Source organism: Chanos chanos, chromosome 10, assembly GCF_902362185.1.
Source record: "Chanos chanos chromosome 10, fChaCha1.1, whole genome shotgun sequence".
In the NCBI taxonomy this organism is placed as follows: domain Eukaryota; kingdom Metazoa; phylum Chordata; class Actinopteri; order Gonorynchiformes; family Chanidae; genus Chanos; species Chanos chanos.
In genome coordinates, this window is record NC_044504.1 from 29,056,052 (window position 1) to 29,083,672 (window position 27,621).

Below are 27,621 nucleotides of genomic sequence, written 5' to 3' on the forward strand. Positions count from 1 at the left end.
CCTAACTATCAAGCTCCGTGACAATGAGTCACTTTCAAAGTTTGCCCAGCCAGAGAACTTCAACACCCAGGATAAATACAGAGGTCTTCAACTCAGTCTTTTCTTGGAATGCATTAGAATATCCTAAGTGTAATTATAATGTAAGGAAATGCAAAGGGCTAATTAACATCTACGTGGCCTGTGGAGAGGAGAGCGATGGAGGATAATGAGGGGACCTCATTAACCTTAACCATTTAATGAAACTCAGCCAAAGAACCTCAGTTCTTCATTTGAATATGAGGCAGTCAAACATTTTATGCTTTTGCCAACCAGTGTATGTAGCTGAGCTCCATGTGTTTGGTTATATCCACTTAGAGCCTCAACAGCAACTAAGCTGCTTATATGGACAAAAAGTAAAGCACAAGTAATTGTACTCCTATTTGTTTGAATTTTGTGTTTAAGTTTTTTAAGTGTTATGTGAACTGCCAAATTCTTCTGAACAACAAAAGTAGCAATAAGATAATTCTGTAGCACTGCATTCCCAATAATTTCTCAATAATTTGAGAACTTACTGCACTAAAAATGTAGGGAGCAACTATTTTCATTTAATAACATTTCATCATTGCATCACAGGGGCACAAGGCGATTTTATAAAAAACAAAAAAGTTGTGCTTCTCACTAAAGACAACTGACGCTCCCTTGTGCACACCGAAAACTGAATATTAATTAGTACATGGGCTGTACATGGGCTGTACATGGGCTGAGTACTCACAAACTCACAACAAGTATATATATATATATATATATATATATATATATATATATATATATATATATATATATATAACTCATGCAGGCTGTAAGTTTAAGGTCAAGGAATTTTGGAATTTTGGTGCACCATTTTATACAGTTCCCACTTGCCTGTCTTCACAGTTTTACACATACTTCAGTAAAGATGTTGTTAAGTTATGAAAAGCTGGGAAATACACTAGGTAACAATTGGAACATGAGGCTATAGTTTGGTATCACGACGCAGCTGATTACAGTGTTAAGAATACTTTTGCTGTGAAATTACAGAGAGACATGTCCATAGCAATGTACATCAGAACACCAAATAATATATTGTACAATATAACAGCATATTCATGAATGTGAATAAGTATTAGTGTAGAAGGTATAACAGAGACCCAATTGTAATCTAACCTGTAATGTGGATAAGCCCAATCCATCCAACTACTTCACAACACCATGACTGATTTTGTGTGTGTGTGTGTGTGTGTGTGTGTTTCTGTGAATCCATGTGTGTGTGTTTTCAATACCCAAAATAAGCAGGTGTTTACTCAATTACATCTCCCTCCACCTGTCTCTCCCATCGCTGGGCTGGTGAGGCAGAGCATGCGTAGCATGGGTAGCAAACACCTGCCAGGCTAAGTGAGCTAATCACCCCACGGCCAATTACTCCACGCCTTGGCAGCACCGTACCTCACTCTTAAACTTTCCCTGCTAAGATGGTCTAGTGCTATTTTTGCACTAATCATCCTCACATTTCATATCCAGAAAAGGGATGACAGTAATTGCTCCACAGACACTGATTGAATACGCCCATTACAAGTCAGGAGCTTTCAGAGATTCTTTAGAGAGACCCACAAAAATGTATCTGATATTATTCCAAATGTCTCTGTTTGTTATGTCACTTCATCATACTTCAGACTGATTACATTATTTCAAAGTCTGGATAAAAATAGTGTCACTTAGTATACATCATAAAATGAAGTGTTCTTAATTACTAACAACATCATGTATGAATATGCTTGCAAATGGAGAGCATCACATGGTACACACAGCATACAGCTCTAATTCATTGAAGTGGTTAAAATGCAAAACCGAGGATAATGCAGATGAATAAGGTCAGAGCAATTAACTTGTTTTTAACATTAGCACAGAGAAAAAAGTCTGACATGCAGCAGAGCAGAATCACTTGCAGGTGAATCAAATTGTTTCAGTATTTTAGCGGCTCAGTCTGAATTCAGTTCTCGGTGCATCATGCACGCTGTGACTGTGGAGCCATCAATTCCCAAACCAGCAGAGTAATGATTTCAAAACACAGATAACTCCCCCAACTGATTCAAGAGTTTTAAGTTAATAGGGTAGAGCAGAGAAAATGATAAAATGGCTGTGGCTTGTAATACATTAAATCAATTACAGCTCCAAGAGGGCTTTGCTGTGTTTTTTTTTTTTTTTTTTCTCCTGATAAATTCCATTTTGCATGTTGTGGGAAGAATGAGGTGAATAACCATGTGAAATGACAAAAATGAGATCATTAGTCATCCCCAATCCTACAGAACTAAGCCAAAAACAGACATTATCACAGAAATGAAAAATAAGATAACTGATTCATTAAGGGAGGGTCGAGGAGTTGCCTTGACAACTTTATATGATGGAAAGCTCTGCTGCCCTTTAAAAAATAAGACTGACATATGGGTTAGTTACCTGTGTCTATGTAATACAACATGCTGTAAGAATGTAAATAAGACACATAACTAAGGGTTTCCTTTAAGATCTACTCATCAACACCTGAATGAGTATTCATTCATCTCCTGGCTTTGACATCACTCTTCAATCATAGTTTTTGCAGCCTGCTGCCTTGAGCTGATCTGATTGAACTCTATGATGAACTACATCAATATCTATTTGAAAACAGTATTTTTCTCTCTCTTTCTCTCCCTCTATCTCTCTCTCTCCCTCCCTCCCTCTCTCTCGCTCTCTCCCTCTCTCTTTCTCTTTCTTTCAAGAAACACAATAGCTTTTCCTTTTCTTAACAGGATCCCCTCAAAATCACCTGGTGCAAGAAATGTCATTAAATGTCACTCTGTGCCACCAGAGCAATGGGTGATTTCTTTTTTTTTTTGACCACCTCAAGCAAGACAAGTTAGATCAGCTGCAGAACAACCAAAGTCCAAGGTTAGCTTCCAATATTCATTATTTCAGCACTCAAGAGGATAGCTTTTTTCTTTGCTTTTTTTTAAAATTCTTTTTAATACCATGTGATGCCTATTATTTGGCTCGTAGATGACAGTCTAGCATCAGCAGGGATTGCCCACAGCTATTTTTCTCACATTGTCTGGGTTCTGCAGGCAGCTCTCACAGTCGGAGATACCCTTTACATGAAACCACCATCAGCAGTAAGACAGCCAAAAAACATTTCCAGCTGCTACAGTTAACTTTAAACTCGTCCATAGATGTCGCATGAACAATGAAATATTTTTTTGTTTTTTTCATTTAAAGAACATTAAAGGACAATTTGCCATCTCGTTCACTCATTAAATCTAGTACAACCATAACGGCATTCAGCATCTGAGTCCAATCCCAAGCCACAATATCAACCCATTTCATCTGATCATTAAAGCTGTTGATTGATTGGAAGTGATGGGCTGCCAAAGTGTGTTTCTGAGACACACAGTAACATGTCTTAACACCAGCATGAATGTTATTTTCAAATAGTTATATAGTTATTTCAGCATGATTTATAAATTAAACTTTTGCCATGTACAGAACCTAAAGCGTAAGGCCCAGAAAACCAGCTGTATTTATCCTGTAGCCAGTTCATGGTCTGTCAGTTCTATTCTAGTCAGTTTGAACAAAATCTAAATGTAGTTATCCTTGTCCGCCTGCCCAAGGCAAATTTCTTACACTCTCTCCCAGACCTGTGTATCCATCTGCATGTGAATGTGTATGCATGTGTGTGTTTGTGTTTGTAGCATCAGCTGTGGCACGGGAGCGATAGTGAATGCGGAGTACTGACACTGGGTCGCGTTAGCGCCATTAAGTCAGATGTCTGGTACCTGCAGGCAGGCAGGCGCACGGCCATGCGGTTTGTTCACGTCTACAGCCACAAGCTGCCATCCTCCAGAAGCATCTTCGTGGAACATCTGCCTCACAACGAGACAAAGAGAAATACAGGAAGGAGAGACAGACAGACAGACAGACAGAGAAAGGAGAGAGAGAGAGCAGAGGAAAGATTAAGTAACAATATGCAATGGTGACTGTTAACAATGAGCACTGCAAAAATACTTGTCCATATAGAGTTTTTTTTTTTTGTAAACTGATTCATATATACTGTTTTGGAGGTAATCTTAATAAGCAATGATTTGACTTTTTTCTGCCTTGATCTTCACTCCATATTGCAGAAACTGTTTGGGAGCCCTGTTTTAAACAATAATATTAAAAATAAGACATAAAGTATTTATACAGTTTTTACAGGACATGATAGTGAGTACAACAAAAGTCACTGCAAAACACTGAATGTTTATTTGTAGCGAAAGTTATTTGTGAGTATTAGTGTCTAAGCATTTTATGACTTTTACTCTGACAGATGTGCAGAGACTGAAATACAAGGAAAGAAAGGGATAGAAAATAGGACAAAAGCACTTGATTAGCATCCAGAGTACCAACCTGACCAATCAGAGAATTCAATCAATTTTTTTTTTTTTTTGCATCAATAACATTCCCAAAGCATTGTCATTTAAAAAAAACAATGAGGTTCTGTGTGGAATATAAATGGCATCTACATGTAAGATAAAATGTGAATAAAATTCATATGTAATATAACTATATGTAGCTATTCCTTTTCTAGTGTAGCTGCCTCCTTTTCTAGTGTAGCTGCCATCTGTAAACAACAGATGAAAAGTGTGTATTCTAAATATGCCAGTGCAGACTTTCCTCTCATCTTTGCCACTGCTTTGATGTGACCCTGAATCTCAAAGTCTCAACGTTGAAGACGTTTATCATTGTACACAATTACTCCGGTAACATACCCGGCACCAGAAACTCTTATCACATTGTCAACCATCCTAAGAAAAATCATTTCCAAAGTCATCTCTAACACATTCTCTGACTTGCCCTCAACAAGACTCTCATTTATTTTGAACAATCTGGGAACAGTGATAACAAATAAAACCTTATAGACATCTTCTGTTCTCGGTGGGCTTACATTGCTCCTTCGGCTGTAACGTCAAAAAGGTTAAGTAAATTAATAAAAATCTTACGAAAAAAAAGAAAAAAAAAACTTCCTCTCCATTGTCTTTTAATCATCACTTTGGCACCACGGCAATAATCTTCTTAGAAGCCTCATTAAATTAATTCTATATTAAAACACAGGCAAACAAAGGAGACAGTGGAAAACCCAGCCAATAATGCATCAGCCCACTCCCCTTGGACCACCTTATATCCATTTTATTTCTCAAAGATCAAAAGAGGCAACCCTAGCCCTATTGTTTAGCGCCCAACAAATGACAGCTTTGTGTACCCCTTAAGCTAATTGCTTTTTAAATAGAAGACTTTGGTGTCTCTGTGTAATTAAAATTGAATTAAATAGATACAAAATGCCTAAATGTTGTCAAGGTCGCAATAGTTAGTAATTCAAATGGACGAATTAATCAGAACGTCAAAAACACTGACAACAACACTGAAAACAACACTGAAAACTTTTTGTTTTCAGTAGCTATTAACTCTGCACTCTGTTGTTAGAGAAGGGTAGACGTGATCGCTGTAGTTCATTGGGGCAAATGAATTGTAGTGCATACCAGTACATACACAAGCTGGCACTTGAGCATAGTCTACCTTCAGTTTGGTACATTAGATTCCCTTGGAGCCCCACTGGTATTTCCTCTGCAATACTTTGTGTCAATTTTCTCTCTATTTTTAATAGCCTTCTTGAATTCCATCCTACATTCCTTTTGTTTTTTCTTCTCTTGATGTGTGGGGCCTCAGAACTTCTTGACCTCTTAAACTTAGCTGAGATGGAGACAAACTGAAAGAATAAAACACATGATGCTTTTAATCTGAATCTTTCTATTACAGATTGTGAATAAACTGAAAGGTTTAAGTAGACAGAATTATGCAAGACACTTTCAGCTTATTTTGACAGACCAAGTGGGTGGCGGTCTTCGCTCTTTTTAAATGTCCTGACAAAAAAAGAAGTTATTACAAATAATTACAAATAATGAAATAATTGTTTTACTGTGAATTATGTAATGATCTCAGTCGAGCTCTGAAGTTTTCTTTCCTTAGACTGAACTATGAGTACCTGAACTGTCCTTTTCTCTCTCTGTAGCTCTGTGGACACATGTGAGTTCTGTGAGTCTGTGTAAACAGCCAATACTGCTATACTGGTTCCACCCACACACCAGGGTACCTCAAGAGCCTTCAAGATTTTATGGTGCCAAGTTAACTGAGGCCATTACTGAGGTGCCAAATCCATTCATGCCAAGCCCGTAGAGCCGCTCAAGCCTGACAGCCCTGGCACACAGACTTGCACTACACTTGAAGTCACACGATTGTAGACAAAACTGTTCGCATCAAACCCACACTCCAGATTCCCCCTGCGTTTACACCATTCGCTTTGGTAGTGTGAATTTCTCACCATAAAGAGCAAGCCAAAATCTGGGAAAACATCTATAATATACAGGCAGTCAAATGTCTCCTTGTAGATTTCAAAGGCAATGTTAAGTGGGGTCAGTTAAGGGGTAATTGATTTTCTGTAATGCAAAGCTGATGCATCAGGGAGCTTGGGAGGGCTAAACAGGTGAAACACGTGCACACACACGCACGCGCACGCACGCACGCACACAGAAAGACACACACACACACACACTCTCTCTCTCTCCCCGATGCCTCTTCCACAAGCAACAGTCCACAACCACTGTGATTCACTTCACGCTCTGTCAGCCGCCCCATCTCTTTTTACAGTAGACGCTGTCAGACACCCTGACCTGACAAGCAGCAAAATTTATTTCAAAAACAGCTTGCTTTTCAGGTGCTGTCCCTGGGCCGAAGTGCAAGAAAGCCAGCCTGCCATGGCCAGCAGGGACCCGCCTGTAAAATTCCGTCACACTGAAGAGCTTGAATGAACTGAATAATGTGTATGGTGGGGATTAAAGGTTGTCTGTGCCTGCCAGGCTCTGTCAAAACAATGGTGTCCTGTAGTTTCTCTGCTGTAATGACTCTTGGTAAAGATCTATTTACTGTAAAGCGAGTACAGTGTATTAGAGAGAAATCATTATTTACTTCAAATATGCATTTACTCATAAGATATTTTTACAGGGTTATCAGAGTTCAGAGGAAGAATATGTTTCTTTTTAGCAGTTTATTTAATTTTGATATGCCAACCTCAATTTAATTAAGCAAGTAATATTATAAATATTTTCTCAGGACAACTCAGTTATCAGTTCATACATTCCCTGAAGAATTTTACTTTGCTCTATAAGAACCTCTTACACCATTAGACAAGTTTGAAAGAGGACTGGAGTAGACACGCATCACAAAAGGCTTGCTAAAAGATCTGACAGACGGATTTTATGCATTGAGTCGGATAAGTCTCCAAGGGCAGACGGTACCTGTGTGGTTGCTGTAGAGGTCGTGCTGCTTCTGGAGCCCCACATCTGCTGGAACTGTACCCGAATCTCCGCAAACGTCTCAATAATCACAGCAATGAACACGTTCTGAGACAAACAATGGACAATCAGAACAAGGGTCCTGGAGATGAGTGACCTTGAAGGGCATTTCCATTTGAAAACAGAAGTTTTATATTCTACTTTTGATTTTGTATATCATTGTTCTGTCCTATGCTGTACCATGCCCAAATTACAACAAAAATGTGACATTACAGTCTTCCCCATTTTCTCTTTTTAAACATAAATAGAATCCTTTCGAATATAAATAAGAGGTTTGCTTTGAATTGTCGCTTATCCAGAGACTGCACCGTTTGATCAACAGCAAGTAAAGGACTCTGAATTTTGTTTTCTGGGTAGAACTCATACTTATGTGCTGATCTAAGAAAACTTTGTCCTTTATAATGTTAAAGGTTAAATTTTGTGTCATAGATGAAGCTAACTATAGATACATATCTCAGGGCAATTTCTTCCAGGGGCAGAGAACCACTGATAGTTGTGATTTAACATCTAATGAAACAGCAGACACAGAAATATTGACAAAGCCATGTCTACCCATTTAGGACTTTGGCTCATCACTTTCCTTCTTCAACACCACAAAAATCAACCCAAAGATCCAGATTTATTCTGTCCTCCTAATCCCAGAAGGTTATAAATCATGAATTAATATGGGTACATTTGCTTGTGTACAACACCTTACACAATGGAAGTGCAAAAATGAAGGTACATCATGGAAAAATCTAAATGATCTATTCCACCATTTTAAACATATTGGGAAAGCTGAGAAGAGGAGAGAAAGGATCAATTCTACATCAAACCACAGTCCAGAGAACAACTCAAAAGAAGAACAAAAGATTTTCATTAAAACAGAGAAAGGGGAACAGACAGGGCATTCACACCTTGACCAGCCAGGCAAGGAAGAAGATCAGGGTGATGAAGTAGAAGTAGGAGCGCCAGCGCGGGAAGCTGTCAATGGCACGGTACATGATGAAGACCCAGCCTTCCTGAGAAGCTGCCTCATACACAGTGAAGATACTGGTTCCTGGGAAAAGAGAGAGAAATAAGAGACAGTCCATTGCATGCATTCAAGTCTAAAGGGCACTTTTACTGAGAACAGCTTCATTAAACTAATCACAAACAGTTCAACAAAGATGGTAGGGAGCTCTCTCTCAGTTGGGAAGTGGCTCAATAAATCAGACAAGTTAAGCCATAAACACTTGTGCGTTTGTTTGTTTTTGTTTTTTTTTTTTCATAATAAGAACCTCAGCCACATGCTGTACTGATTGCCTTCCAGTCTTTCATCCAGTTACACTGTGTTCTTGTTTATACACAACATTTTTCTTACAAGTATGAAATCGACAAAACCTCGGGTACGTTGTAATTCTAAATGACAAAGCAAAGAATGTTTCAAGTGAACAAACTGTGATGAAATTCCATTTCAAGTTATGTGCCTACTTAAGCACAGCCAGCTCCATGCTCAGAGAAAAAATGCAGACATAAACAGAACTTGGGATTAGTGCACCTCTTCAGGTGCTTCTCATTAGCTAGCTATGTGTCCCTACCCCTGAATGTCATGTCTGCCCTGGAACTAAACCTCAGATCCAAAACAGAACACACTGGCATGCTCTATATCAATTCCATGTTACCACAGGATCTCAGGAGAACAAAGTATGAGTAAAGCCAAAAATATCTCCATTGCACAGCAAGTTATGCACCAGTTTGAGTTTCCCTTTTCATGACTTCTTCAGCGAATTTACAAAGAGAAAAGAGATAGAACTGTTACACATGAGGTATCTTAGAACACAAACGCTGATGATAGACTTACACTGTCAGAGTTTAAATATAACAATGTAAATTTCATCTCAAATAGATAATGTAGCCTTAAACAAAACAAAACTAAAAAACGAACAAACAAGCACACAAAAATAAGAGCTGTATCATCAGCCTAAATGGTTGATGTTATAGGCCCCTTCTGAATTGTGTTTGAAGTATGCTCTGGACAACGTCTTACTCAAAAGAAAAAAAAACAAAAAAACAACTAGATTCCAAATTGTGTGTGTTTACATATTATGATCAAAACAAAACACTACTTCTAACCTTTCTTAATCATTTATTGTCATTACGGTCATATAAGAAGTCTCGTGCAGTGTATAAGAATACCTCAACAACAGGTCACAGAGAAGTTAGTGTTGTGTCCTACATTCATGGAGCAATGGTGTCTGACTGTGAAGTGACTGCCATAGGTCAGCAGGAAGTGTCCCTCTGAGCTTCACACCCAACCCATGTCGCCCCATGTGTCAGGACAGATTCAGCCAAGGACACTCCCAAAAACTCTAATAAAACCTCAGCACCACAGGGACAACCTTTACAGTGGACCAGCAACCCAGGACCCAGCATGCACAACTATAAATGGACACAAGTGAAACTGGGGTAGAAAAGAGGCTGTGTGTGCGTGTGTGCGTGTGTGTGTGTGTGCGCGTGTGTGCGTGCGTGTGTGTGTGTGTGTGTGTGTGTGTGTGTGTGTGTGTCCATGTGGGTGCACAAATTCATCAACTCTTAAAGTGAGGCATGAGCAGGGCACAAAAGAGTCAGGAAAAACTGCCAAAATGTGGCTAGAATTTACAAAAACAGCAAAAATTTTGCAGTTGTGGATACGGTTTACATAAACCGTTGCTTGGTGACAGAAATCCACTGTAGTGATCATACTTCTTGAACAAGCTTTCCCTCTCTTCTTCAGTTTGCAAGAAAAAAAAAATCAACATTCCTTAAAGCTTAGGCAGGCCATGCCAGTTTTGTCTACTTGCTTTAAAACGAATCTATCTGTGAGAGACTGATGAATTCCACTGGCTGTGATAGCTGAGTTTCATGATAACAATAGCTGACTTTATTCCAACAACTTTCATGCTAACATCCTTATAGCTGGAAAATATGTGAGAAATGAGGCCAAGATCTAAGCTGGCCAAACTGTGGCCTTTTCTCCCAGCTGAGGATGCAAACTGATTGCATCTTATTTGCTAACATAGCCAGTGGAAAACATAGTTTGGCTTGTGCAATATTGGGCTTTGTAGCTGTTATGCAATTTAAAATCTTCTCATTGATAGAATCGGAATTTTCCACGAACCACATGCCAACCAAGGTTGAAGAACTAAGTTGGTAGCATTTAAAGGTCCTCACCTAGCACTAAAAAGATTCACTGAGATGGAACTCATATAGACTCATTTAGAAAAGCTGATACAGTGTAAAGACAACTAGTAAGTACAACTACTCCAACTATAGTCCATCAATTACAGAGCTCTTTCCTTAACATGGGTGACTCATGGAGGAAGACGGTTGTTGTGGATGAAATCACCCATTGAAAATCACTTAGATATGTCTCAGAAAAGTGTTACATAACAGGAGACATGCTATTTATTTCAATTTCATCCTGGACATTGAACAACCGTGAGAGGAAGCCCGAACGTGTTATGATGTCAGGATCACAACTCCATGCAAATCTACTGGCATTTCAGTAATACTTCAGGGCAAACATTCTCTTTGGCCTTGACTGCATAGCTTCCCAAATAAATTCAAAGGAATAAGAAATAACTGCTGCTGCATTTTAAGAGGGGGAAAAGCCAAGAATGAGAGAGAGAAAGAAGTGGCAAGGAACTTCAAAATGTTTAAAATGAATTGGAATTGGTGACAAGGTACTATTTTGACAAAGCTAAAAATACGCACACCAGACTATAAGTGATCAGCGTACTGAATAAATGTCTCTCTTCCAAGTGTTTCCATGTGGCACTTAAGTATTTCAAGACACATGCCATTACTGTTGACATTTCTGACAATGTACTGTGATTGTAAATGAACACAGTTCCTTTGGGATTTTTCTTTTTCTCACATAAACGCATGGCTGTGTGTCTGTCACTTCAAAACAGAACTGTGGGAGGAGAGACCTCTAGGAGATCTACATGCAGCATGAGTCCACCATGTCAAAGCTACTGCTGAGGCTTGCAGCAGAGCAAAGCTTTCTTTCATGGCAATTTTGAGATTAGTGACGTTGCTGTGTGTACCTTTAGAGTGGATTTGTGTCACTCTGAAGCGATCAAAAATATGCCAAGCTGGTAAGTCACATTAAACCTAAACCATGGCCAACAAGTAAACAAGGCTTTTCTTGAACACATATCCTTCTTTGAAAACAATTAACTGGATGGAAAAAAGAAACTCTTCAATGCAGCATTTGAAGAATGGTTTTAAAATTAATCAGCCTGTTTGAGGTTATAATGTGACTCTAAAATGAGAATAAAGAAGCCCTCTTTTTAGCAGCTCAAACGGCACAAATGGTTGATTTTATGGAGAGTCTTGACTCACATGAAGCAGAGCCAAGTAACTGGGTGGTACTGGATGTACCGAGGCAGTGTAACTGGTACTGGACAGCATTCTCATTACAAGTTATATTCAAATCTGGGACGCACAATTGTCCTTTAGGGCTTTCTTTGCTCAAAAATTCCTAACGTTGGGATTAGTCATTGAAGTCATTATTGGTGCTGGTAAAAAGAAAAGGCAATATATGAATATACCTCAAGGCTGCTTACTGCTATCCAGTATACGCACCGAGTTCATTGAAGCCACTGTAGCCGAGTTCCTGTCTGCTAAGCCCCAGGTCCTCAAGGTCCATACATTTAAAGCCCATGGGGCACTGGTAACCCTCCCCATCTGGAGAACAGTGTGTATCAGGTATTGCCAGGTTATTCCATGATACATTGCTGTAGAAAAACAGAAGTAGAAAGGCCTAGGTTAATCTGATATGACACACGGTCTCCTGAGAGAACATTTTTAAGTGAATTAATGTGCTTTTGCCCACTGTTTCACTCCACTTTAGATTTCCACATGGCCCTAGCTGAAGTCTTGTTTGCTAACACAGGCAAACACACACACACATACATAAATCCCTAAAAATACACCCACGCACACAATTACAAAGACATGGGTACAGAGCACTATACATATACATGCACACACACACACACACACAAACATGCCCCCACCCCTCTTCTATACACACACACACACACAGCTCCCACTGGGCCACAGGTGGTATTTCAGGAGCCGCTTGATGTCTCTAATGAAAATTAATGCTATCAAATTGGCCCGCCAGACATTCTTTCAAACAGTTTATTAAGGGGTCTGAAATGAATAAGGATAATTTATTGTCATATCAGAGAGGCCAATCTGAGGCACAGTGGTGAATCAAAAAAAAGCTCTGATTAGATTGTGATGGATCACCCACTGAATGTTATCAAAGGCATCACCTCTATGAGGAATCTGATATAATAAATGGGGAAGTGCAGCAAGGGTACAAGTGTGGTAATGTCTCTAAATAAGTCAGAAAGGTCAAAATATATACACTGCAGACATATATGATAGTGTTCTCCAATATAACATGGTCATCTGGACACTGAACACAGAATTTCTAATGCATATGATGTCACTTCACTGAGGTCATCATAACAACACCAACATTAAAGGGATTACAACAATGACTACCAAATATCATAGGCTATGCAATCTACCATAAAATGTCACAGAGAACCCTTAGCAAGGTTAGCAACTTTATCCTTACAAAAATCAAATAAGAATAAAACCTCCATATCAACCTTCACACTCCAACACAATCCAATTCTTGTTTGAACTGACAAATGACTTTGAGCCAAGGACATATCTGTACAAAATAATATTAACTATAGCGCGTATACTAAACAGAAGTGTACATCGCTAAAAATGTCTGACTGACAACATCTGGTTAGCCATGACACAAGAAAACAGCATTTTTTAAATTCTTTATTTTTCTTCTCTTTTTGGGCAGAGGAAACAATTCAGAGCAGTCTTAATGTGAGCTGTCTCCCAAGGGCCAAAGATGTGTCGGTCGGGCAAAGAAAGACAGATTGAGGACAGAGGACTGGGGAGAAAGAAACATTTATATGAAAGTTCCAAAAGAACTGGAAATGCTAATTACTGAGATTAGCACTACATGTCCTCTACTCTTACTCTCATGGCTCAGGCTAGTTCTTATCCTTCTGTCTCCTAAAATTCACACGTGAATGTTAAAAACCTGTACCATTGCCTGATCTTAGACCAAGACAACTTCACACCTATATTAGCACACTATAGGTAGCACACTACTTTAGGTAATCAGCATGGAAAAACACAGGAAATGTGTGGGTAAACACATGGTAAATCCTTTCATGAGGGTTTATTACTATGACAATATTGAGAATATTCTCATTGAGCACTTAAAATAGAATATAACTGGTGAGACAAACATTGATTCAACATTAATGGATTATGGAGAACACTGAGTCATGGTTGTGATTTGGGTGTTATAAACTGTGATATGCTTACTCTAAATGCATTAAATGTGTTTATGAACCTGCAGCATCAGATGGAGGTGTATATCTGCTCTAGATATTCTTCACAGCTGTCAGAGGGATTTGTGTTCCTGAGGATAGATGTGTGTGGGTGCTGAGGTACAACAAGCAAACCTTCTACTGATACTGTAGGAAATAAAGATCATATTGGCAACTCCTGATTTGTTTTTAATCCGATGGAAATTAACCTCCAGTAGTTTTAACCCCAATAATTATAGGTCATCAAAAGTAAGATCAATACGTCAAAGACAACCACAGAACCAATTTCAGATTACACATACTGTGGTGTAAACGGGTACTGGAAAATCAATATAAATGTGTAAAAACAAATTGCTAAAGTATGAACACTAGTTGCTGTTTTTATCCCCCCCCCCCAAAAAAAAAAAAAAAAAAAAAAAAAAAAAAAAAAAAAAAATATATATATATATATATATATATATATATATATATAATTTTCATAATTTCTTACCCTTTCTGGGTGTCATTGGTCACACAGTGATGATTGAACGTGCCAAACATCTGAACTCCCAGGATTCCATAGAGAAGAAGGAAGAAAAGTAAAAATATGGACACACTCCAGATTTGCTCTCCAGATCGTCTAAAGAGCGGAGACAGAAGACAGGGTACATGAAAACCAGTTATACTAGTAAGACAATAGAGTCTTTATTTGTCATAACGGTTTTGTTATTGTTGAGGTTTGTACTTGAGAATGTTTGTTATCCGTGTGCGTGGTAGCTCAAATCTGAAGTAGATGCGGAAAGCTCTGATCATGATGAGGGCTCTGGGTATGCGCAGCATCCCCCACGGCGACATCTGATCCACAATCTCAGCGATTTCAAACACCTTCAAGCGATCCAAAGGACATATTATTCTAATTATATGTTGTCAGGGGTACGTTACAACACAGTTTGCACTTTCATGAAGCAGATGTCATTTCTGTACCTGCAGCACAAGGGAAACCCAAAGGAAGACCACCATGAAGCCATCAAACATGCACCATCGGTCCTTCACATAGGGGTTATCACCCTGGAAACAGGGAGAGGTATGATTACACAGAGTAAGTAACAAGAGTCCACAGGTGAGACGGAGCTGTGCTGCAGATTTAATGAAAGATTAAAATGACAAAACCTGTGAGAAACAGAGCTAGCAAGATGGAGTACCTACATTGCTTAAATGTCTACAGTGAACCAATAACAGCATACAAAGAAAGAAAGAAAGAAAAAACTGATGTTATTAACTCTTAACCAAAAGCAAGATGAGGTTAATTGAACAAAGTACAGAGTGAATAAGAACAGAAAAGGAGACACTGTTTTTAATACAAGGTGATCTGTAAATACATTATTATAACAATACAGTAGTGTTAAAAACTCATTGTGATTGTAGTGGTCATTTTGTTTACTACAAATATGCATGTTTTACATATATGTCATAAAAAAAAGAAAAAAGATTGACCATTAAGCAGTGTAATCAACAACAAAATGGAAATGAGATTAAATAAAATGATGTTTGATTACAAAAACAGCCTTGTTTGATAGTTAAAAACATAGGCTAGAATAGGTAGTTACAGTAACAGTAGAACAATAACTATAGACACAGCAGAACAAGCGCCAGTTATCTTAATAATAAGGAGAGAAGACCTGAGAGTCTCTTGCCACCATATCACTACCAAAACAATGAACAAGAAAAAATATTTTGAAAAAAGAAAAAGGCAGATAGAACTAATGGGCACTTTTATGGCAGAATGAAACCTGGAGGAAAACCTAAGTGGCAGATTTCACATGTAGAACAAAGATTCCCCTGTTTGAATGAAGACACACAGAAGAAAACAAGTAAAGGCATGCTCATTTAAAGACACACATCAGTGTTTTTAAAAAAAGTTTAACTTCTTTCTATTTTTACTGAATCTCATGAAGGATCAAGTATGTGATAGTTTACAACTGGCATATCAGCTATAAAAAATAAAATCATTACTTGCAGTCATTTGAAGAATAACATCCCTTAATTAATCATTACACTACGGGAACATCTACTTTAGTGAGAGATAAGATATGCTATATGACATGAATTTAAATAGCCACACATGACACAGAGCTCAAATAAGCATAATATATAATGTCACATGGAGAAACCTGAACTTTCTTTGGTAATGCTCTTAAGCAGAATTTAAAATTAGAACTCAAATCTCACTCTACCATTTTTGAACAAACAATTCTTTTACCATTGCCCAGACAGTCAAGGATTTTTATAGATCACATAAGTATACAGATAAAGACCAGTTTGAGGTATGAGTCACCAACACGCAGTGATGCTTTCAGGAGGGAGGGAGGAGTAAGATGACATCAGAGATGTGACACTCAGAGGTCAGGTTTGGTTGAGCACAGTCTCCAGCATGCTTGACTGACTTCTCTTTGATGAAAGAGCAGAAACTCCAGTGGCTCCAGTGTATGCTCTCTAGAGAGCTTTGCCAAGCAATCAGGTGAAAACTCAAAGCTTCCATCAAGGTGATGCATTAAATTGGCTCCAAATCAGGATGCCAAAAACATTCTGTATTGACTGGATGAAATGCAAAGAAAGATATGAAGGACCAGGACTTCTGAAACATGACACAGTGCAACTGACAATCTTAGGTTTCTGGCTGCCACTTCAGCTACAAATAAAAAACACAGATGGGCTATTTAGCTGTTTATTGACAGCGACCCAAGATGAGTTTCCCACAACAGCGAGACACTGTGTTCAAGTCCTTATGGAGTTTTCAAAATTCATTCAGCATCAGGCTTAAGGCAACCTCAAAAATCCAGTTAAATAACAGCTAAAAGCAAAAACATTTTATTGCGAAATATTATCAGAAAAATACTGTTAAGAGCCAAACACTATAAAACACATAATGTAAAAATTAGAGGTTTAATGGCTTTATTTGTTTATGTGGATTCATATTCCAATATAATTGATATTATTTACAGTCTAAGTAATGACACCATGTTTTTTTGTTGTTTGAAATAGTGATACAGTCAACACTGCCATTAAAGCTGTTGTAACTGTCTGCTCAGTTAAAGCATACACATAACACATGATACGCATCAGTGCCATCTTAATTTGGAAAATGAAAAGAAAAAGATGAGGTGTACCGGCTTAAAACGATTAACGCTATTAATGACCAAAAGCACAAATAATGTGGGATGTTCTCCGTTAATAAGTACAAATATATCCCTGTGATTTGGTATCACATTTTGAAAGGGAAAAATACAGCTTCATATACAAGAGCAAAAAAAATCCACGGTCCACTACACATGCACTGATCGAAGTACTAGCACTAGCACTGGTCTAAAACTGTTACACCTCTACAAAAATATAATAAATCCATTGAAAACATTAAATTAGCTAGGTTATAACCCTTCAGCCTCAACCCTTCCATTCCCACTGAAGTGACTGTTGGAGAACCCAGCAAAATTCAGCCAAAGAATGAAATTACTTGTGTTCAAAAATATTACATTAGGAGAAAGATTTATACTCACAATCAGTATTTTAGTTCATGTTGGAATGAACACAGGATATCTTTTACATTTCACTGGCTATGGCTTTGGGCACCTCAGACAAAGCCTATACTAAAATACAGCAAAGCAAATTTTCATTAGCCAGTACTCACAATCTTCATTCCTAAAGATGCGGCAATGCTGCACATTACAAAATGTGGTAGTTAAGAGCGGACAGATCATTTGTGGAGATGATGGTCCTTAGCTCTATGGATCAGTTCTTTCCCTGCTGATAAGTGTTCTCTGCTCGTAAATGTGTTCTCCTATTTGCAAAGGGCAATAACTGATCTGACAGAATAGCATTAGCGACAACAATTACTATAGCAACAACTAAAATAACAACTCCCAGAACACCAAAATGACCACCATCTACTGACACCTTGGACCAACAGAGCAGTACTTCTTTAGATGACTCGTCTGTTTACGTGTTCAGGAAGCACTGATTCAGGGTCTGTTTGCATGCCTGATATCCTCCATTTACCATTAATCTGTCTACTCTTTCCTCACCAGTAATTAAGACTTCCATCCGACCAGCTGCCCAATTATTTGCTCCCTTGTTATTCAATCTTTTTTTAACTTCTTTGTGTACTTCAATGGACAATTCTTACCAGACGTGCAGAAAAACATACTCGTGCTTAAACGATCAGGCCACATCCGAATACTCTTATTTAGGTTTTCTACCTTGTTTCTTGTTTACTCAAGTTACTCTCTTCTATAAGCACTGAATGTGTTGAAGCAGTACCGAACAGACATCACATGATGGTCTTAGAGAGACCTTATCATGGTTTGCTGTAAGCCAAGGGTCTCAAACTCCGGTCCTGGAGGGCCGGGGTCCTGCTGATTTTTGTTTTCACCTCTTAGTTACCTGTTGATGTTCACCTTGAAAACAGGTGTGGACACTCTTCAGCCAATCAGAGTTTCTATTTAGTTGATCTACAAGAAAAACAGCAGGACCCCAGCCCTCCGGGACCGGAGTTTGAGACCCCTGCTGTAAGCAGTCACATAGGATTTGCGGCCCAGACTGGACACTCACTGACACAGGAGTTCTGAGAAGTACGGGGACAGAACCAGTCATTAAAATACAGCACATACATATCCATCCCGGATTTGATACTGACACCTCATTAGAAAGTTTTACCTTAATGATTCCCCTTATGTGCATTTTGGCGATCATCTCGGCTGTGTAGAGGAACATGAGCATTGTGTCCAGAGTGAAAGTGACATACTGCAGGGGAGGGTAGTGTTCGAAAGTCTTGGGTGTATTCATGCACACTGAGATGACACTGATTATGGCGCATGCCCGCAGGAGAGAGTGAACCCACTGAGGAAATAAGAAGAATATGTCAGTGCAAATCACAGAGTTTAACACATCACTGTGACACCAACGGCAGGAGGAACCAGTCGGTGCTCAATTCAAATCATGTGATATCCACTCCTAACTTCAGGTCTTGAACTCTTTGATCTTTGAGATCTGAGCAATAATCGCTCTGTCGTCTCCACAAACAACTTGTGTGTTGGTCATTTTGAGACTTATTCCTGCACAGGGCCTACAAACAGTGTTAACATATTTGATCAGTCTTTTTTTTTTGATCAGTCAGCACACTCACTGGTTTGTTGATCCACAGAATGTCAGCGCTGTCAGCCAGAGTTTCGTCGGGTCCAAAATCCGTCATGGGCTGAGCCTCAACACGCGAACTCTGCTTTCTTTTCAGCATGCTGGGGCTAGCTGTGCTATAAAGGGAATGGATCTGAAAAACAAGACCACATGGATAACCAACTTTAAACCCAATCTAAATTATGCTAATCTAAACGTAGCTAGATCCAACCTTCAAACTGTTGATTTATGATAAAGGATTAAAAAAATAATAACAAAAAAAACAGAAAAATCTGCAATTTTCTAATCTAGGTACTATATGCTCTGTGATCACCTACAATTTCAAATGGCCTATTGTGTGCACTAAATTAGTGAAAGTAGTCTGGGGTGTGGAAGCTTGTCATTGACTAGGAGCACTTTAATAGATGATGGGTGCATTTTACTAAAGGGTCACTGTTCAGGATTTACACACTGTAAAATCAATGACAGCGAGACTTAAACTCCATAAAGGCCACACCATCTAGCCCGGTGTCGAGAATATTACACATTTCTATCAGTAGTCATTCATATGGCCATTACTTTTATGTAAATAATGTTCAAGTAGCTAGAAATTCCTTCCCTTTTATTTATCTATTAAATGTAAAAACTCAGAAAAACTTAAATGTACAAATTCAGAAAAATAAGAAAACAAAACTCCACACAACCAGATTCATGGATCAGAAAAGAATCTTCAGGGGAAAAAAGCAGGGTTGTTACCTGATTTGACATGCATAAGAATGAAAAGAAACCACTCATGTTTAGACTACCTCTCGATTACATATACATTCCAACACAGGAACACAGTTCAGAGCCAGGGAGCATGTTGTTGCATAGCCACTGTGATACACATCCAAGCACATGGGACATACAAAACACTGAGTGTCTGTTCACTCTGAATGGACATGGCAACTTACCTTCCGTAAAGATCACCCCAGATCTTCACCATACAACACATCTATAACCAACCGCAAGTGTAACAGATTGGGGCTGCATGTCTTAAAGCCCTTTTCATGGTTGACAATAATAAACATAGATGTCACACTCTCACTGAAACAAAGCGCACATACCAACGTGAAAAGTAAAGCTGAAATTGCTCCAGCACTGCACATAACATGCGATCAGGCATACCCTGTAAATAACACACAACAGTTAGTCAACATGGCATATATGGTGTAGAGTACGATTGTATCGACAGAAATGTCCACCACATCAGACAAGGCATATATGCAACACTCAGTTGGGTCTTGTGGACAGATGGGATTGGAGGACCATGTGACTCACGGTCAGACTCCTCATTGGTGCGTTCATCCCCAGGTTACAGAGGGGTGGAAACCAGTGACAAAGACTAAAGGCTGGGAGGGTTGGACAGCTCCTTTCCTGTTAATGAAGAAGCATTTTTGAACAAAATTATGGCTAGTTAATGGCCGTTTTTTTAAACGACTGTCAGTGAGAAACATGAAACCAAAGAATATTCATTTTAACAACAGTACTTGAAGCAATGAGGACTGATAAGTTGTTTCAGCAGGCTAAATCATATGTTTTTAATTATATTAAAAACTGTGAAAGAAACATTGTATAAGATAAAACTTCTTAACTAGACAAAATACATGGAACAGAATGTCTATAGGTATTCTGTACACTTCCATTAAGACAAAAGTGTCCTGGAAAAAGCTCTATGTCCCTAAAGCAATTTGGAAAGCAATTGCTACACTTTGGTAGAGATTTGAAAAACGAGTGAGAACAAAATTACAGGGTGCAAGTGCTATAATGTGGGAGTAAGTTGCAGAGGACTGCAATTAGTTTCACTTTTCGAGCAATGACTGTTTCCACTGGCAGGATGCAATCACTAGATGCATTAATGGATGCTGTGGGGATCTATTAGAATTTACAGAGCTTATTCAGATTTCTTTCAGCAGTGGAGGTAAGCTACATCTTGCCTATCTAAGATAGTACATCTGTGCTCTGGGGGCAATATGTAAAGAGACTTCATCAGTGAATTGACAAAAGTAGCCTATTATGCAGCACTTGGAGAGTAACTCAGTTTATTCAGGGTACTAGATTTAAATTCATAATACTTTCAGACTGAAAGTACTGTGAATGTAACTGACATGCTGATGAAAAGAACTGAGGCTTAAAATTACACTGAGTTTGTGATTTTAGACATATTTTGAGCTTAAGCAAGAATGGCTCATTCAATAGACATGACATCAATATTTGGAGCAATCAGCTAAACAATGGTCTATTAAACATAATTTGAAATGTGAGTGAACATTGTGACTGCAGCATCTCCCTCTGAGTCTACATAAAAGTTTTCTTTTCAAACTGAAATCAAGTTATGACAAGGCCCTGGCCAGGCCTAGGTTTTATAAACAGCAAATCTAGGTTAGCCTAAGCACTATATCTGAAACCTGCAAAGGATGTGCATTATCAGCAAGTCCTTTTCTGGAGGGACAAAGTGGATGCTTTATATTTTGTGTTGTATCAAAAAGTAAAATACGAAAGAAAATAATGTCAGTATGGTACAAAATGCAGCATATGGTGCAGAAATGTGCAAGCTATCGGCTAACGTTAATTTATAAGACATTAGTTTATTAGATCTCATACACTCACTCTCTCTCTCTCTCTCTCTCTCTCTCTCTCTTATTCACACTCACACACTCACACACACACACACACACACACGCACGCACACGGGTATAGTAACATATTATATGAAAATGTATCTTACAACGTCTAATTTGAGGACACAGAACCAGCAGAACGACTGAACGTTAATTAGCCTACTCAATGATAACTTGTACAACAACGATTAAACAAATCTGGGCAAATCTGCGACTAAACAAGTTATATTACAAAACGATAAAAAAAAAATTGTTCGACTGAGCAGTAACCTAACACCACATTCGTACCACAGAGGGGCAACTCCTTCTTGTAGGCTACTAATGAAATTTGCTTTAGCAAGCAAGGTTACTATGGAAACAGGTGGGAGCGAGGCTGATGTCAGTTTTGGTAATAATCACGACCTCCATCAAAACCTATATATTGTATCAAGCGGCAAATCATTGTCGAATTTAGAAACGCGTGCATACATAAAATTTAAACGTTATAAATATGATAATTTTCTTATTGCGGTAACGATGGCTTTTTGAAAGAAAGGCCTCGACACACCAGCCGCAGCTTACTTCCTTGTAGATATTTAAAATGCCGCATCAAATATATCAACATGTCCCCTACCCGTCGCAATCTAAGAAGGTGCATACAGCGAAAATCACGTTAAATGACTTACTGGTTGCTCGTTTGTCCGTATTAATGTTCGGTTGCGTCCATGGCTCGAGCTATTTTCGAAGCTTGCATTGAGGCGCTTGTATCATCTCGAGCTACAAGCACATCAGCCGCGGTACAGATGCTGCAGGCACGCGCGTCCCGCAGGAACAGCAGCGCACTGCTTGTGCGATATGAGGACGCAGGCCCTAAAACCAAAAATGAAATAAATGCGGAAGTCATTTTCAAAATAATTTCGAATATATTACTCTAATTTTTACCTTTTAAAAAAAATTAAATTTAAGTGGAAAATATTTATTTCTCTGAGCGAGAATCGATGTATTTCTAGTAGGCTGTGATCTTGTTGGACACTTCAAGGAGACGGGTAGCAACTTGACTTGTTTCAGTTAATTCTCTAAATGTTTGTATTTAGATCCCTGGTTGAATCCAAGTATCCAAGGGTGTTGGGTCATTATTCATAGTATTTCAAGCAAAATACCTCATCATCTGTTTTGACTGCAGAGAAGGATGTAAAAAGCTTTACTCATGACTTTAAATTTCGCATTGGCACATGCCCCCATATTGGCCACATTTTTTGCTTTAATTCCTGAAAGCCAAACAGTCCGTCCTGTTTAAATTAAAAATAAAAAAAAAACTGTTGTTCAGTCCAAAAAGCAGTCATGTCTCCATGTATTTGCATCATGACAGCAATTATGGAAGGAAAGTGCATAATTAATTTAATGTGCTATCACTCAGTGTTTGAAGAGTTCCACGGTCCAACCCCCACCTCCACTGAAGCAATTTGGAACAACTGGAAAATTACTTTCAGACGAAAAAGTCTGTATTGTAAAATGAAAAAAAAAACATTATACTTTCACTTACATTTACCAGATATTTAAATCTAATCAGCAATTTTGCTCTGTAAATGCAGAGTGAGTCTAACCACAGAGACTCACCCGAAACAAAATGTTTCCCACTCAGACATCAGATCAAATTTCAGCAAATTAAAAAAAAAAACACCTAAAATTATGAAACATGTGCTTACAGAAACTCTTTTCTTTTCTTTACAGTTACATCTAATCACCATGAAATAAGCTAAACTAAATTGTTTAACCATAAACCTTCTGTATAAACAACTGTTTCTTATTATGATGTTTGATAATGTGCAATCTTTTCGCTGTTTGGCAGGTTACTGTTCCTTCTCAAACTCCTGCCCCTGTACCCAGAGTCAAAACTAATCAAAGGCACTTGTATGGAGAGCACTATTGGCCTCCGAAGAGTTTGAGCCGGTTTTGGCCAGCCTGCTCTCCCTCTGTTCAGAGAAGTGGAAATTCCTGAAGGCATTTCACTTCAAGTTTCTTGGGGATCTAAACATGCCTGCAGAGGCTTTACTGAACTCCATCAACGTTTCTTTGTTTCTGATCTTGCTCTTGGCTGTTGAAGAAACTTTATTGCAATCATTGAGGTGAGATTCACTACTTTGTTTTTCTCATCATTGTGCATGTGTGCTTGGTACAGAGAGAGAGGGGGATTCTGCTGACAGTGGAGCTTTTGGACAGTGGAAAAAGCGTGTATTGAAAGTAGAACTAAAACAGCCTTGCCAGATTCGACATGTTGCTGTACTTTGTTTTGAAGTCAAAACCAAAATGCTCGAGGTTCCATTAGTCTTAACTCTTTTTCCTTATTTTAGGTATTTGTGCACTTTTCCATACTAATGTATTTTGATGCCTTATCATAACATGCATTTGGTATTATACCTAAAATCTTGCAACGAATGACTGTGTGTATCTGGCCATGGAAACCGCTGAGCCATCACGGCATTTTGTCAGTGAGGAAATATTAATTAGCCTCAAGTTGAACCTGAGAAATCAAAGCTTACGTTTTTTTTCGAATGAGGTGGGTGTGCTTTGCTTGTTTTGCTTTGCATACTCCAATGTGTGCTGGCAGTCAAGAATCAGGGGTGGACATAGGACTATGTGACTGTAGACTGAGTCAGCAGTTCTGAGGTATTTTACTTTACTTGGAACAGGTGCACAGTAGCAAATACCACACCTTTCCAAGTTGTTAATCTTTTATAAATTAATTTGAGTAACCCCAAAGCAATTATATATAATAGCTACACAGGAAAACTTTTTGGCCATGTTCGTTCTAAACCTGATGAATATGAGTTGGATTACATCAGTGATGAACATTAAACTAAATATATTGCCTAATATGGAGAGACAGTTTTGTGAATCCCAACCCAAAGCCATGTAATGCATGCTGAAATGGCTAATCTGTGTAAGTGCATATACACCAAGTCTTTAAGCTTTTTCCTTGAGGGAAAAGAAGTGTTTTTATTACTCTATAACAGCGGAAAGGCAAACTCAATGGAACACAATGGAATGTCAGAATGTTACCAAATAAAACATATTTCACAGAGGGACTCCTGGGTAGGAGACTGATAAGCGGTGAAATATGGTCCTCAGTTTGTTTTGAGTGGACTGGGAACAAAATTTAGGCGCTTTGGATTGGCAGGATTTTCCTCCCAAGACACAGTATGTATTGCTTTTTTTTGCCATAAAGCTTTAACATGTAGGGATAGTGTCAGTCCATAATAAATCAGAAATTTTCAGAAATGGTTTCAATTAAATACTCAAGTGCATGAAACTTTCAGGCATACTATATGATGACGATGCACAATTGTTGGACTATATCTGTTGTTTAATGTATGCCTTTAGGTAAAGGAGATGAAATCTATATGGCATGCATCATTTTGGCATTTCCTTGAATTTTTATAACTCCAAATTTCACAAAAGTTAGCTTTTCATTTCTGCAGGTAACTTTCAGACTTGAAGCTTTTGGTCTGAAACATTAATGAATTGGACAATCAGTTATGAGTGAAGTCGCTTCTGAAGTCGAATAGCACATTATGCTTAAAATAGGATTACAGATGGGGTGAGAAATTACCTATAAAGTGAGAGAATCCATTAATTACTGAGACAGTCTTTGCTCCCTTCCTCAGGACAGCAAAAGACAGATTTATGGCCAAAGTTAGAGTCTGGAAATCATTAGAATGGCAGAACTCTGGTTTTCAAATCATCACACTGCTACTCTGCTCATTCTAACGACTACTTTTTGTGTCAGCAGAGAGTGATGGATGCATCTGTGCTGGTGGCACAAGGGATATAACTGGTGTGTGTGTTTTGCAGGCAGGTGAGTGGAGAGTGTAAACTCTCCAATGAGTCCTCACAGAGACGTTGCAGGACCCCCGATGGCCTGATTTGCAGTGGGAGAGGGGAATGTGACTGTGGCATCTGTATCTGCCAGGTCACTGAGCCGGGGACGTTCTTTGGGCCACGATGCGAGTGCCACGACTGGGTCTGTGCAACACATGATGGGAAGACCTGTGGTGGTAAGCACTATTCCAGAGTTTTCCATACTGCAGAAACATTATAGTTTGTCCTCCTGAATCCCCAGGGTAGGACAGTTAACCTCCCTTGACGTAACATGAGCATCAGTATCCAACACCAGGCATGTGCTAGAAAAAATGCACTATGGACAGAACCAAAACACCTACACCCAGCTATTTTAGAGGAGTCTTTGATCTTTTTACTTGTTAGTTTCATGGGGCTTCATTTGAATTTTGCAGCAATCTCACTTAGCCAAACACATTGCCTTCAAAGCACTCTTTTGGTCACACCATCATCTTTTTTTCTTTTTTTTTTTTTGTGAAGGCATTATTGCATTGAACCTTCGATAGTATGTTTCAGAGATTGCTTCAGAGCTATGAATTTTTCTCCAAGTGCTCACTTTTGCATTTGTTTCCATTGGATGGCCAGGCTTTGAGCTTAGGCGACATTTTGGTAATTGTAGTCAAAGAGACACAAGAAATCCATTAGGCTCATACGAGCATGAATGCACACTTCAGCCTTAGACTCAAATGCATTCCCTCGTTCCCTTGAGACCTCCAGCTTTATTGACACATCTCCATGAACTGCTGACGACATCAGCAGAAGACTCAAATGCCAACCAGTGATTCTTTTGAGTTGAGAAACACATTAGACAGTGAAATAAGTCAAGCTTGATGCCTCCTCTAGAAAAAAAAAATTAAAGTTGTATAAATAGCCTTGGGAACAGGAAATAAAGTAACTGTCTGTCAAAGGTCCAGTTATTTTCAAAAATGCTAAAGACTCTTAAAATGTGCCTCTTAGAAATCCTTGAGAAGTTTTTCAAGACACCAGAGGGCTTTCATCACACTGCGATCAGCATCAACAACTAAGCTGTAAAAACTAAAATTGTGAACATTGTACCTCTGCTAGACCTTCCAGAAACTGAGATATTAGACAAAGCTAGGATTCATCTTCCGTTTGCTGGTATTCAACCAAAAATGAAGTTCAGAAAATCTTCTGAACACATCACAGCCTCAGGCGCTGGAAAGTATTTATGAATATTGTGACAATATAAAGCTACTCAATTTCATTCCCTCAAAAATGATGAACCGGCTCTGGCAGATTAAAGAAATAAAAGCCTATCACATTTCTGTTTCACCTGCAATTTTGCTCTGTGGATTGGAGGTGTTGGGGAACACTAATGGATATATGAGCAAACAGAAAGAGAGTGATTTATTTGTGCAGACAGGTTGCGAGCCAGAGAAGAGCTCATTAACTTTCCCAGGCTCTGAAAGCAGTCTTTGGCAGCTCACTGATAATAGGGTTTCGCTCACTGTCCCATACACTCCAAATGGAAGACATGTCTGTAACAGGACATTTTTTTGTTCTAATGTCAGTGATATATAGTACCTTTCAAGGGGGAAACACCATATGTTTAATCTTTTAGTTACATGACTATCATTAGCCACTAGTGGACAAAATATGCAATTTTGGTTTTGTTTCTTAAGTACATGCAAAAGCACTGAGACTCTACTGTGTAAGTCTGGGAGGTCTATAGTACTTCAGAGCTTCCAAGTATTGTTCAGTGTCTGTGTATTCATGATGTAAATATTTTAAGTGTACATTTGAAGTATGTAGTGATGTATTTAGCATCACAGACAAATTGCAAGAATGATATACTGAACAGACTGAAGAATCTTATCATTTTATTCTGTCTGGTCCATCTTAGCATAAAGCAAATTTCACATTTTTTTTCTCTCAACCGTGGCAGATTCTAAATTTTCACCTTTAACGTGGTGCTATTTCAGACAATGTCTCAAGAACGCTTTAGTCTTGCCTCAGTTTTGGCAAGACTTATCTCATTCATAGCATTAACTGTCTCAGTACCTAAAATTATCCACTCTTTCAATGAAAATTAAATGGGGCATTAAATCTTGAAGCTAACGCTTTCAGGGTAACATTATCAAAATACTTTCTTGGGACAAATATTAG

At 38.6% G+C, this 27,621-nt stretch overlaps 2 protein-coding genes across 2 annotated transcripts in view; one reads left to right on the forward strand and one right to left on the reverse strand.

The window, feature by feature from the left end:
- nalcn (sodium leak channel, non-selective) overlaps nt 1-20,106 on the reverse strand; it is a 65,960-nt gene extending 45,854 nt beyond the window's left edge. Inside the window, exons 1-10 of the mRNA XM_030786705.1 lie at nt 20,065-20,106; nt 18,972-19,112; nt 18,503-18,685; nt 14,777-14,860; nt 14,538-14,677; nt 14,304-14,432; nt 12,021-12,172; nt 8,327-8,469; nt 7,374-7,478; nt 3,822-3,908 (exon numbers count right to left, since the gene is read on the reverse strand). Of these exons, the coding sequence (XP_030642565.1) occupies nt 3,822-3,908; nt 7,374-7,478; nt 8,327-8,469; nt 12,021-12,172; nt 14,304-14,432; nt 14,538-14,677; nt 14,777-14,860; nt 18,503-18,685; nt 18,972-19,112; nt 20,065-20,106 (1,206 nt within the window). The remainder of the gene's footprint in view (nt 1-3,821; nt 3,909-7,373; nt 7,479-8,326; nt 8,470-12,020; nt 12,173-14,303; nt 14,433-14,537; nt 14,678-14,776; nt 14,861-18,502; nt 18,686-18,971; nt 19,113-20,064) is intronic.
- Nucleotides 20,107-23,510: 3,404 nt separating this feature from the next.
- itgbl1 (integrin, beta-like 1) overlaps nt 23,511-27,621 on the forward strand; it is a 41,857-nt gene continuing 37,746 nt past the window's right edge. Inside the window, 3 exon segments of the mRNA XM_030787114.1 lie at nt 23,511-23,620; nt 23,622-23,723; nt 25,450-25,652. Coding sequence (XP_030642974.1) covers nt 23,511-23,620; nt 23,622-23,723; nt 25,450-25,652 — 415 coding nt within the window.